The 13,259-nt window shown below is 41.0% G+C and overlaps 2 protein-coding genes across 4 annotated transcripts in view; both read left to right on the top strand.

Moving 5' to 3' along the window:
• ankdd1a (ankyrin repeat and death domain containing 1A) overlaps window positions 1-5,598 on the top strand; it is a 28,237-nt gene extending 22,639 nt beyond the window's left edge. The window contains exons 14-15 of one of the 2 annotated variants that reach the window (XM_073463713.1): window positions 3,357-3,488; window positions 5,121-5,598. In XM_073463713.1, coding sequence (XP_073319814.1) covers window positions 3,357-3,488; window positions 5,121-5,182 — 194 coding nt within the window. In that variant the 3' untranslated portion in view covers window positions 5,183-5,598. The remainder of the gene's footprint in view (window positions 1-3,356; window positions 3,489-5,120) is intronic. The other variant, XM_073463714.1, reaches the window with a different exon arrangement.
• A 3,650-nt stretch (window positions 5,599-9,248) lies between these two features.
• Window positions 9,249-12,898, top strand: LOC140994638 (zinc finger protein 414-like). 2 transcript variants are annotated; one of them, XM_073464371.1, is made up of 5 exons: window positions 9,249-9,336; window positions 9,575-9,685; window positions 10,146-10,251; window positions 10,330-10,862; window positions 12,502-12,898. In XM_073464371.1, exons 1-5 carry the CDS (start codon window positions 9,285-9,287, stop codon window positions 12,669-12,671), a joined length of 972 nt encoding a protein of 323 aa, XP_073320472.1. In that variant the 5' UTR covers window positions 9,249-9,284; the 3' UTR covers window positions 12,672-12,898. The 2 variants fall into 2 exon arrangements, with proteins under 2 accessions (XP_073320472.1, XP_073320473.1); XM_073464372.1 differs by having other exon boundaries at window positions 9,249-9,333.
• Window positions 12,899-13,259: the final 361 nt, after the last annotated feature.

Raw genomic sequence — 13,259 nt, forward strand, 5'->3', positions numbered from 1 at the left:
AATTGGAAACAAAAAAATGAGAGAGAGAGAGAGAGAGAGAGAGAGAGAGAAATACAGAGGGAGATTTTTTTCAAAAAGATAGAGCTGACAGCTCACTCACATGAACAGGTCATGAACACAGGTTGTTCCGAATTATATCACCTATATCTCACCTATGAAATGGCTGCATCCTAAATATCCTTTATAATCTAGGACTATCTGTGTTGATGAAGGTTCTCAGTCATCCAGGTCATGGTAATTCTAAGTGCTGTCTGTCCTTCCTGGACTGTGCAGTACATATTGAAGAAGATAGAAGCCTAAACATTGAGGTGTACAGAAAACCTACACACACAGATGAATACTTGTTCAACTCTCATCACCCACTGGAGTACAAGCTGGGGGTCATCAGAACCATAAACCATCGGGCTGAGACCGTGCCCACAAAGACAGAGGGGAAGGAGAAGGAACAGAAGCACATCAGGGGAGCACTTCAAACCTGTGGCTACCCAAACTGGACCTTTGTCAAAACCTCTAAAAGATCCAGAGCAGACAGAGAGGAGGAGACAGAAAAACATAACAACATTGTCATTCCTTATGTTGTGGGAACATCTGAGAAACTCAGGAGGATCTTCAATAGAGATCCTTGCAAAATACAAATACCTGGGTGTTCACCTTAACAATAAACTGGACTGGACTGACAACACGGATGCCCTGTACAAGAAGGACCAAAGTTGCCTCCATCTGCTGAGGAGACTGAGGTCCTTTGAGGTGCAGAGGACATTACTTCGAACATTTTATGACACTGTGGTGGCATCAGCGCTCCTTTATGCAGTGGTCTGCTGGGGAGGTAGCAGCACGGACAGGGACAGAAAGAGACTGAACAAACTGGTCAGGAGGGCCAGCTCTGTCCTGGACTGTCTGCTGGACTCCATAGAGGTGGTGGGTGAGAGGAGGATGTCAGCCAATCTGACGTCAATCATGGACAACTCCTCTCACCCCCTGCACCAGACTGTGAAAGCATTGAGCAGCTCTTTCAGCAGCAGACTCTTACATACACTGTGTAAGAAGGAGCACTACCACAGATCATTCATCCCCACAGCCATCAGACTGTTTAACTCAAGCACTACATGAACAGCCACTTTCCACCCACTTGTTTGCTTTTGTAAATATCTTATTGTTTTTTTGTAAATATCTTGTGTTTTTCTATTTATTTTTTATTTAATATTTAATATTTCTATGCATATTTTTCTGATTCTACTTGTACTGTTGCACCTCGAGCTGTTGTAACATGTGAATTTCCCCGTTGTGGGATAAATATAGATAATCTTAATCTTAATCTTAATAAACATCATTTCCCGGTTCACTTCAAATCTACGAACACACTGAGGCAGAAACTTGTCCATCCTAAAGACAAAACTCCCAGGCATAAACAGAATAATGTAGTTTATGCTGTTCAGTGCAGCCAGGACTGCACCATAAACCTCTCCATAAACAAATGGCACAACACAGGAGGGCCAACTCCTCAGGTCAAGGCTCCTGCTGTCCACTTACATCTGAAGGAGAAAAATCATTCCTTTGAGGACAACAATGTAAACATCTTCCAGAAAAGACAGATGGTTTGAAAGAGGAGTAAAAGAATCCATCTATGTCAAACTGGAACGACCGTCTTTGAACAGAGGAGGTGGCCTACGACATTACATATCACCCACCTACAATGCTGTACTGAGTTCCCTCCACAGACAGCTTAACAACAATTCACACCTGGGCTCACCTAGCCCTAGCAACCCACATGAAGGCCGGTTGGGTCCACGACACAAAGTGGCCCTAACGACTCTGAAACTCAGAGCTCACACGTGTCCTTAACAACTCTGTAAGGACACTCCCACACATAGTTTAAAGCCTGCAACTCCCCTCCAGTTAGTTAGAACTGAAGAAGCCTCTTGGATGAGAGGTGAAACATCTTAAAAAACTAAAACATGTCCAGTTGCCTACGACACAGCACTAAGAAATAGGACAATCTGGTCATGGGTCACCTCTCCTGCCCACGTCCTGGTGCTATCTCACTCCCTCTTCCTTTCCTTCAACGGGCTACCACAGTAAAATGTTACCAGAGGGGACACTGCGGATTAGGCATCAGTTCGGGGACCCTTCAGACTTGGTGTCAGGTGGAACCATGATGTAAAAATAATCAATAGCTCAATTCAAAGTGAACTTTGTTTTTTTTTATGTCTCACAATTTCTCTTGTTCCCACGCAAGGAATGTGGGAGCAGGACAGGGCTCAGTCTCACACATGCACACACACAGACATATACACATACAGCTGGGTGAAACGTTAAAGGAATAGTTCAGCATTTTGGGAAACATGCTAATTCACTTTCTTTAGTGCTAGATGAGAACAATGTCATCAATCTCGTACTTGTGTCTGGAGCTGGAAATACAAAGATATTGGCCTAGCTTAGCATAAAGACTGGATCTATTTGTTTAATCACAAGCAAGCACAAGAAAATATTTATGTCATACAGTCCTCCCAAAGATGTTAGATTCTCGAGAATATACATAAAATATGTTTATAGGCTGTAGTTGGTGGTATTTTTTTTTTACCTGGCCTGCTGAATGTCTGTGAAAATGTTTAGTCGCACTTGACAGATTTTTGGACAGATATGCGACCAAATGGTTGCAACCTGGAGCCCTGACTTTCAGCAGGATTCTTCTGACATCCACTGTGGATACTGCTGGTGGCGGGCCCTCTGGAGGTGAAGCAGAGCTCACAGCAGACTCTTTGTTGAGGAGATCAAAGCAAGCATAACATGTTTTCAGCATGGCCTCACACAAGATGGGGGTGCTCCTGCTTTTGTAGTCTGTGATGCCCTGGTTTGCCTACCACATATCTTTAGCGCTGTTGGTGTTGAGGTCCTTCTCCAGTCTCTGCTGATGTCTCCTCTTTGCCTCCTTGATCCCAGCTTTCACTCTTGCTCTGGTGGTGCTCCCTTGTCACCTGACCGAAAGGCAGCTTTTTGGCTCTGGATACAGCCCTCACCTCTCCTTCCATCGAGGCCTTCTGGTTGGGGAATGATCTTCCTGTCTCTGTGATCACCACGTCATCAACACTTTTACCAGTCTTTGCACTCAGAACAGTCCTGTAGGGATGCTGTAGCTTCATCTGTCCACACTTAATCAGTTTTTCTGATGGTTTGACCCTTTTTATCAGCTGAGAGTAAGCAGGCAGAAAAAGCAGGGAAATATGGTCTGATAGGCCAAAATGGGGGTGGGTTATGTAAAGCATGAAGGAGCTACAAATGAAATTTCACAAATTGTAAAATCACAATAACTTTAACTTGATACCTTGATGTATTCTTATTCTGAATTAAAACTCTAGATATGAAAAGCTTCAAAGAGCATGGTCACCGAATGCTGTTAATCTGGCTTCATGGAGTCGTGGTGGCGGGGGAGAACCCAATCAAAGGCCTCTATGAAGGCCTGGTGGAAATCTCACGGACAGACTTGGCAGGTGAGCCCATTAAACTGCACTGTGGTTTGTAGTCATGTTTAACTGTCCATAGTGGTATATGGACCCTCTGAAGGCTCAGGATGGTTACCAAACTCAGTACAAATTATGTCCGAAAAAGAGGTTGAAGCCTCCTGCATGAACAATGAGGCATCAACATCTTCATGGACATCTCTATAATAATTAGCTAGTTGGAGAAGTTGTTGTTGGAAATAACTTGGCTTTTTTCTCTTTCTTGGTTGACATTATCTTGTCATTTGTACTAGTGTTAGCCAAACCTCAGCCCCTGGCTGCCTACAAAATTCAACCTTTTGTTTAGTACACTAAAACAGTATTTAGGTACTTCAATATGTCCGAAACCTTCATATAAAAGTGATAGTATATGAATTGCATTCTATTTATGGGGAAATAGTACAGTATGCAAACACTGCTGTAGTGACAATAACATAACAAAACTCCAGTGTTCCTTCTTCTTTTCTGGATCAGGCAAACTAGACACTGCAACGACATATTGCTGCCCTCTACTGTTTGTTATTAATGCTCCTTTTTTCAGTAATTTATATTTAGTCCAATACTGTGCTGATATTCCATCAGTTTCTACATTTAAGTCCAGTTATCCAGGTCAAGTAAAGTGCACAGTGTAAAAACAGCTTCCTCCTTTGAAACAATGCAGGTTGATTTGGTGACTTATTTTTTACAACTGAAATTATATTTTTCTCATTAAACAGAGAGTAAAGTATTGGCAAAATACTGAAAGTACCAAATTCCAGGTGCCGGAACCAGTATCGTTTCAAATGTGAACAGTATCCAACTCTATCTTTTCTACTAATAACATGTAGGGATTGCATGGGCTGCTGATTGACATTGTTGTGCTGGCTCAGTGTTATATTGAGGGCGCACTCATACTTGGCCCAATGCTCTGTACCGTGCTGGTACGATTGTCCCTCCTCCCCAGTCTGCACTCACATTGCTCCAGCAGCAACCGGGCCTGAGCACAGTTAGCTCTTGTACATACATCATCTCGTTGTAGCACGGGCATGGCACAATGGAGAGCAACACAGAGAATATGTCACTTTACTGACTTTTTTGTGCCTATTTTGTGTCATTTTGGTCACTGACAGCCCTCTCACATTCCTGGATTTCTTGATTATGCAAGGCGGCGTAATACGCATGATTATACTTCATATCCACGTTGTGCTACCTTGCTTGTGCTTGTGCATGAGCAACCATACCGTACCGAAGCACGACTGGGCGCTCACACTAGTTAAACAATCTGGACTTTGGGGGTCAAACGTGCTTGGGTACGGTACATATGGCCTAGTGTGAGTGCGCCCTGAGACTACTGTTTGAACTTCTGTGGTGTATTGTATTGTATGTAAAAATTCCCATTGTGATCCTTCACTCCAAAGTGCTATGACAAATGTATTTATAGTTTTATATATAGTTGTGTGCCAGTGATTATGATTTGGACAAACTTCATACAAAGACCAAGAATGCCCAGTAATGTAGCATCTGGGATGTTGTTTTCGCTTGTCCGTTCCTAGTTTGTCACTGTCTTTGAGGTAGTAAGTGTGGAGTGTCAATGTTGGGAATGTGTTGGTGCATGATGTCTCCTTGTTGTTTTGATTCATCCAGAGTGCATCCGGCAGAAGGCAAACGCAGAGACCAGCTCTCCCAAAATGTGCTCTGCAATGTGATCACCACTTTGAGGGATTGGGAAAGCAACACAACAAATCCGAGATTTCACTTCACATCTGAACTTAAGTTAACTGTAAATATCCAGAACTGAGCCCAAGAAAAAACTTTGTATGGCATGCCTTGTTTACATATTCCACATAATATATTCTGTGATTGTTTTAAATTGAATTCACAGAGCTTTTATTTTCTCTTAGGGGGGGAAAATGATGGGGAAATGATGTGTGTAACCTTTAAAATACCTGGTGTAAATGTAAAATAACACTTTTTTATGCATGGAGTGAACACTTGCTGACATCAGTCATACTGTACTGGATCTCTACAAAGGGCTTTTTTCTAGCACATTATGACTACCTGCTAATCAGTGTGATATAATAAATGGTGCTAATTCAGAACAGGGAGAAAGAAAACACACAAATGGAAAAAGATACATCAGAATGCTGTTTGCTTTTCAGCTCAGTATTCAACATAATCCTCCCCATGAAACTGATTGGAAAACTGGAGTAAGTAAGCTTGAGTAAAGCACTCTTAGACTTTGATCACAAACCGACCCCAGACAGGGGCACTCACACCTCCTACGCTCTAAAATCTGAGCCCCTCCAGGGCTGTGTGCTCAGCCCCCTCTTATTCTTTCTGTACACCCATGACTGCACTCCCAGACATGGAATAAACTCTATTATCGTTTTAGGTACCTGGGAATGAGCATATAGTGAACCTGTCACGATCATTCTGGTTAAAAAAAAGCCCACAAATAGCTTTATTTCTTAATGACACAATAAAACAATATGCCTGTGCCAAATTATTGTTAGTTTTTACAAAGGAGTGATAGAAAGCATCTTGACCGGATTAACATCACAAATGGGCATGGCACAGGACAGGAAGACTCTGTTCTGATTACAGAACATTATTGCTACCATCTACAGAGCATCAGTGACATCAGTGAAGTGAGATGTCTGCACAGAGCCCAAAGATACTAAAAGACAACACCCACCCAGCCACAGTCTGTTCACCCTGCTGCCACCTGACAACAGATACAGAAGTATCTGCTGCTGTACCACCAGACTACAGAGCAGCTTCACTCCTCACGCTGTGAGACTCCTGAAGTCATCCTACCCACTCAAATATAAAAACACGTTTATTTTTATGACTTAATTATTATTGATCCATTTATATAATTCCCTTTTTTAACAGTAGCATAAAGGTACTACAAACTACATGTCCTTATACAACCTTGTGTTATAATATAAAATAAATTAATCTTGTGTCTTGCATCTTCTCAGCTGTCATAATTATTACAGAATTTTCAACAGAATATTAAGCACTTTGGTTTGTTACAAATGGAAGACACAATTTAATTAATAGGGAACACCCAAATACTTTGTCTTAACTAGATAATATTACCATAAGATAATACTTCAGATTAACTTACACTACTTTCTTACTGTACATAATTACAACAAATACTAAAGTTTTACAATATAGTGACATTTTAAGTCACATATTAGAGACACATTTTACAAATGTAAGTGGCATCTGTGGCATATATTGTAGATACTCTGTGTCTGTGGAGTGACTGTGTTTATAGACCGAAGGACCGATTTGTTACCAATGCAGTTTTTAGAAGTTGCTTAACATTTAATCTGAACACGTACAAGGGGGTTAGTGAGAGCTGCTGGGAAGCAACCACAGTAAATATAGACTAGAAACCTAGGAGCTAAAAGTTGAGTGTCAACCATTCATATTCCTAACTTCATTATTTAACTGTGGCTCAAGATGCTGTAATCACTTTAAGACCTCTGCATAATCAGGCTTCCAGCAACTTTATATATAGTATAGTACTGTTGTATATACTGAAGTCAGTTACTGATGTGTTCTGATCAGGGCTTGTGCTGTTACCTCGCTTAACACTAAAATATACTGTGGCACCTAAGCTATGGAGCTCCAAAGTGTTCAACATGACATTAATAAAACAGTATACAGGACAGGAATATTTTAAGAAATGAAGGAAGTTTTGCCTAAACGACGACAACACTTACAGCAGCTTTAAGTTTGTTTAAATATTCCACTGTTCTATTATGTCTGTCTGTTGTGTTTGTCTTTCATTGTGAAGCACTTTGTGATGTTTGCTCTAGAGTGGTGCTATATAAATACACTTGAATCACTCACTTTTGCTTGGAGAGTGACAACACTAGCCATGTAATGCAGCAGCTCTCACAAACATAAAATACACTGTTGCAGCTATAATTTTACATATAACCACAGAAGCACATGGGAATATACAGATAAACCCACCAGCATATTTATAATTATTCTTGTTGATGTGTTTGCATTGATGTCAAGTTGTTAAGTGTTGCAGTTAAACTACTCGTCTTCTCTTCAGGCTATGCACTGCCACTGTCTTTGTGGCCTTAAAAAAAACGATCTTTTTTCTATATGTATTACATTGTGTTTTGGTGGTGTAATGACTACATCATTCACTTAGGACTAGCAACATGAGCAGACCAGTTTAGTTCTAAGTTTAACCCAGTTATCTAAAGCACAATTGGGAGGGAAACGACAGCTTGTGTTTAAAACTATTACTCAAATTGTCTGCTGATAACATCCATTAGATCATGCAGTGCTGGGCTTCAGTTCAACTCTTATCAATTGTCCTTACCACAACTGTGCATGCATGCTATAGAATGAAAAAATTGTGAAATGTTGCACAGAGTTTAAGAGAGAAAAAAGACAGAGCATGTTGACCTTTGTTTTCACTATTCCGATTAAGTGTTCACAGCCCGAAAGTCAGACCACCTTATGGAGTCATAACATAAATTTGAGGTTTTGTATGTTGATTAACAGGACAGCAAAGCAGGAATCAGACTTGTGTATAGTAATACTGCACCATCAATTCCTTGTTTTCTTATGTATTATTGTTGTCTATGTTTTGCTCTGATCAAAACAAACTGAATGACAGTTTCTGGGGGCACAGTGTTTTGGGAGGGCTGTAGAGATGTATACTGTGTATTTCCATTTTTACTTAACTGTTTTTTTTGGGGGAACCTCTTATGATGCATTTTAATGCCAGGTGTATTTAGGGTTAATGGTTTTATATAATAATTGCTATTTTTGCATGAATACATATCTCTTCCTGAGTACTTTTACAAAATAATGACACTAGTTGTTGTAATGATTTGTATAAGGGTTTTATAGTACTCTACTCTATTGTGCCAGTGTACTGCTGAATTTCAACATGAATGAAGGACACCTTGTTGAATAATCATTACTGGTTTACAAAATCTGAACTATCAGGAGCAGAGTGAGCATGCAATGAGTTTGTTGTCAAGTAGCTGAGTTCTCCATCTTAAATATGGGTAGGGTGTGCCTATAAGCTGTGTGTTTGCATGAGTTGGAGGAATTTCCTGTGCAGAGCATCAGCTTTCAAATTGCCTGGCTAGTCCTCAAACTCACTCATTAGACATATTATGAAGATAACTTTATTCAAAATCAATCATTTTTTCCTGCTCCAATACAATTTCTTTTTAATTTTCTTTTGTATAATTAATGTATGAACTTTAAATGCAGCTGTGTACAAGTTCATTAGATCAATCAAAAATCTTTAAAAACAAATGTTCACATTGCATTTACTACAAATCTGGACCATCAGCTACACTCACTGATGACAAGCAATAAGTGACAGATAGAAGATTAAAAAACACTTTTGATGGTATTTTTGTTAAGGTGGGGGGTTTTCTTAGGACCCAAATGCAGATATCGGAGACAGGAAGTTAGTGAGTAAGGATTTTTTTTTTCATGGGCGCAACCCACATACTCAGCTCTGCTGCTCATCCCACAAATGCATGTTCCTTACTAATGTGGCACCATTTAAAAGTGAAATAAACAGGCTTTCCAACGGTATACGATTTATTGCCGAGAAGCATCGTTACAATAAAGAAATACTCTACCAAACACATTTTCCTTATTTTTTGTGTTATGTTTATATAAACCAAACTTTATTTAAAAACACGCAAATAAATTTGTTTGCCGCATTGCATTATGGTACTTGTAGTTAATTTCTGCGCTTCCTTTGTTGTCGTTTCTGCAGCGCTCAACTACTCCGCCATTATGATGTGTGCAGACAGAACGGTGTCGCAGACAGCAGAACATGGAAACGGTGGTTTGTAATTTCACTCAAACATTGCAGACAGAGGACAGTTCAGTACTTTTGTTTTATCGCATTATACGCCACAACACCAGCTAACTCATGACACTAAGCTAGCCAGTCAGCTAGCTAACATCAGCATGCTAACCAGCTCGAGTTGTGTTGCCATGTTAATGACGTCATTTACGCTGTTGGTGTCACAAAACAAAATAGTTTAAGTGACATTTTATAAAGTTGTGTTTGTCAATTTCAGGAAACAAGAGGACACCGTGTCCGTTACACGGCTGTAAACGGGTGTACGCAGACTTGGCCGCTCTGGAAAACCACATCAAGGCGCATGAGATCTCAGCTCAGTCCCTTCCTGGTGAGCTCCCGGCTGTGCATGTTGGCAGTAAATGAGATAACTGAGCAGTCACTGGCCTGTTGCTGTGTGGCATTAACGTACACAGCCCGTCAGAGCAGCTGCCACCATGTTCCCCACACAGCAAGAAAAATTCGTCTGATTAAGAGAAGACCTGACGCCTCTAACTCAGTTCTGAGCTCACACCATGTCACTGCTCATTCTGATGCTAGGCCTGTCTGACCCTGACAGTTAGAACATGCCAATAGCATGCTCATAACATTCTAATAACACGCTAATAAAGGGCAGGTTTGGATTTTTTCAAGATGCTAAAAGAGAAATTATTAATTAGAATAATTTTTCCTGTCCAAACTGATACACTGGAATCACTGCACTTTTTTGGTGTACACAGAGCAACACTGAATAAGCCATGGCAGGATAGGATAGGACAGGATGGCTAAACTACTTTGTGTCCTCTCCACAGGAAAGGTCTTGCTGTGCTCCACTGTTGGCTGCGATGGTTCCTTCCCAGACATGCAGAAACTGATGGAACATATGAGGCATCATCACAAGCCCAACATATTCTTCCTGTGAGTTAATTTCCTTTATTTTTTAGTAAAATTAGTAAAAATGGTTTGAATAATGTGACGTTGCTTCTTTTTCTGTAGGTGTGAGAGCTGTCGCACAAAGTTGCGATCCTACCGTGGCCTCCTGACTCACCTGCACACCTGTTCCAAAGTGCCACGGGGCAAAACAAAGTCGACTGAACCTATGCCCCCTCTGGCTACTGCTGTGACCAACCCAAACATGACTCCCATGGCCATAGACCAGAACCCCCCTCTGCTGGACTCGGTGTCTACACCCCAGGAACTACCCTTCCAAATCCCAAACCCAGAAGGTTCCTTCCCTGCTGCTGTCCCTCAGTCAGACACTGCTGAACCGCCTCACCTCGGTCCCCCCTTCTTGTCTAACCCAGAGATCTCCCCTCCCCAGCTTGCTCCTCAGCAGCTCACAGAGGTAGCTCCCCAGCCTCAGCTCAAGAAAGATGCCTCTGCTCTGCCTCATTCTCTAAATGTAGCTGGCCTGTCAGCAGCTCCTGATCCTGCGGATAACCAGGGTCAGCACCAGACACAGACCAGGTCTCCTGGATCAGCTCCTCACTCTCCTCCTGGGTCTTCAGCTGTCTGGAAAAAGAATCAAGGTGAAGCATCTCTTAGCCTAAAGCACAAAGCTGTAACCTGCCAGATGTGGGGACATGTTTACTTGGTTCATAATGAAATCATTCCAGGTGCCAAAAGTCATCTAAGCTATACAAAGCTGGACACAAGCAACCCACCTCTGATTTTCTCAGTGTAGGCAGCTGTGTGAAAGAATGTCTATGTAGTTTTGTATAATATGTACATACAAATCTACATTGACATTTGAGGCTGATCTATTAAGAAATGAAATAAGTATTCTGACAATCAAATTTCAGCTGATGATTATGCCCAAAATGTGGACCCTTGGGGACACCACTCTGGTCCGGAATGTAGCTTTTTTTTCTCTCAGAACAGAGAGAATTAAATTAACTTTAAGTTTTGATTAGATTTGACAACAACTCTGCTGATTATCTGTCAGTGCAACAAAATCCACAGGCAAGGGAGACAGTATAAACAATTTATAACCATGCAGAACATTAACCCCCTCAAATGTAATGTCTTTGACTACAGTCCTCGCTGTCAACTCAATGTCCGCAGCAGTTATGTGTTACACAGCCATACTGACCTTGGTATGCCGATGGAGAAATGCTATGAAGAAGCTAAAAATGGACGATAATTGTATATAATGGCTAACTTGTGTTGCACTCGCTTTTCTAGTCTACTGACAGCTCAAAGCACTTTACAATATTTGTAATATTCACCCATTCACACACACATTCATACACTAATGGCAGAGGCCACCATGCAAGGTGCCAACCTGCTCATCAGGAGCAATGTGGGTTCAGTATCTTGTTCGTTCTGCCTGATAAGCCAAAATGAGCCCAGTAGTGAGGTGTTCACATCAGCAGCAGAGGGGGGAGGAGAGAAGGCGCATCATGACACAGGACTGTTGTTGTTCTAAACAGTGGAGTCCAGGAACCAGATGCTTAAAACCGCTTAGATTCATGAAAACTGTGTACACATAAAGACAGAAATATGCATACATTCAGATTTATAAAGCTGTGTGTATGCCTGATTCTGTTTTATAAATCTCAACCATTAAGGAAATGAGTGACATGTACAAGCTTCAATTCCACGCCGACAGTTATTCATCAATGGATGTAGAAACACTGTTTAACAACTGTTTGCATATCAGTACTTGTGCCCTCTCCACCACTGATTACACCTGTCAATGATGGGAACAACACAGAAGAAAAAAAGTCACACTGATTGTGTCGTATCATTGAGGTTTAACAGTATCAGAACAGCTGCCAGTACATGTTCCTGTTAACCTCAGCTGTGGCTATTTATAGCACCCACACTTGTACATGTAAACCATCTTCCCACCATTATCTTGGTCATTATTTTTATACATCAGAAGAATGATCAGTGATTAATGTCTAGAGCGCCTATTGAAACAGACGTTACAACGATACTTCCAGACGGCAGCAGGGTCTTTAAGCATCATCTTCTAGGTTGTGTTGATACCTTTCTGTAGCTGGGGTCTGTAGGGTGATGTGAATGTTCTCTGGGCCAGAATGCAATATCTCCATTGTTTTGTGATTATGAGTCAGTTTGATGACTGAGAAACAACTTTTTGAATTGGAAAGTGTTACATGCAGTTCCTTTATTCAGACATAAATTTGTCCTTTCACCCATTAGGTATGGCCTGCAACAGACGAATCCTCTGGGAGCACACTAAAGGCCGTTACACATGTGTGCAGTGTGGCCACTCAGTAACCAACCGTAAGGAAATGACTCTACACATCAACACTCATCACAGCGGTAACAAACCTGCAGAAGACACAGGGAACTCTGCCACTAGCACATAGTGTGGAACCAGGATGACTCATTTAATTTGGGAAGCAAATGCTGTCTTTTTGATGTCCTCTCGAACTTATCTTTCTGTTGATGGAACGTTCTTTCAAGAGTTTAACCAAGGAGTATCCATATTGTCTACACATTTGAAAACACTTACAGATAGGTCCTTACCACTATGTTTTTATGGCATGTTGTAATAATAAATAATATTTTAAATAATAAAAAATAATGTCATTCATTCTAGTTTATTCATTCAATGTAAACAAGTTGTTGGAAGTTGATGCTGTCAGGCCTGCAAATTCCAGATGAACTGAATTTGGGTTTAAAGGCTCAAATGCACTGAAAGAGACTACTGTGCATGTTTTGAAGTACACCCACTGTTTAAAATGGCCAAAAGCACGGTAGATTATTTTCACCAAAGTCTTACTAGAGTGTTGTACTGGGTGACATGTTCAGTGTGGCGCACTGATGTTTGTAATAGTTTTTGAAAAACAGTGCAGCTCTGCAGCACAGCAGATCAAGCTTTGATACACACACAAGTTTATAGATACATTCACTGTCTGTCACTGAATGTAATAGACTTGGTCTATTGACAGTTA

This window comes from Pagrus major, chromosome 4 (assembly GCF_040436345.1).
Source record: "Pagrus major chromosome 4, Pma_NU_1.0".
NCBI lineage: Eukaryota > Metazoa > Chordata > Actinopteri > Spariformes > Sparidae > Pagrus > Pagrus major.

Coding starts and splice junctions, on each gene's coding strand:
- LOC140994638 (XM_073464371.1), top strand. CDS start 9,285: ATGATGTGTGCAGACAGAACGGTGTCGCAGACAGCAGAACATGGAAAC. Junction 9,686..10,145: donor CTCAGCTCAGTCCCTTCCTG/GTGAGCTCCCGG, acceptor TCCTCTCCACAG/GAAAGGTCTTGCTGTGCTCC. Junction 10,252..10,329: donor AAGCCCAACATATTCTTCCT/GTGAGTTAATTT, acceptor CTTTTTCTGTAG/GTGTGAGAGCTGTCGCACAA.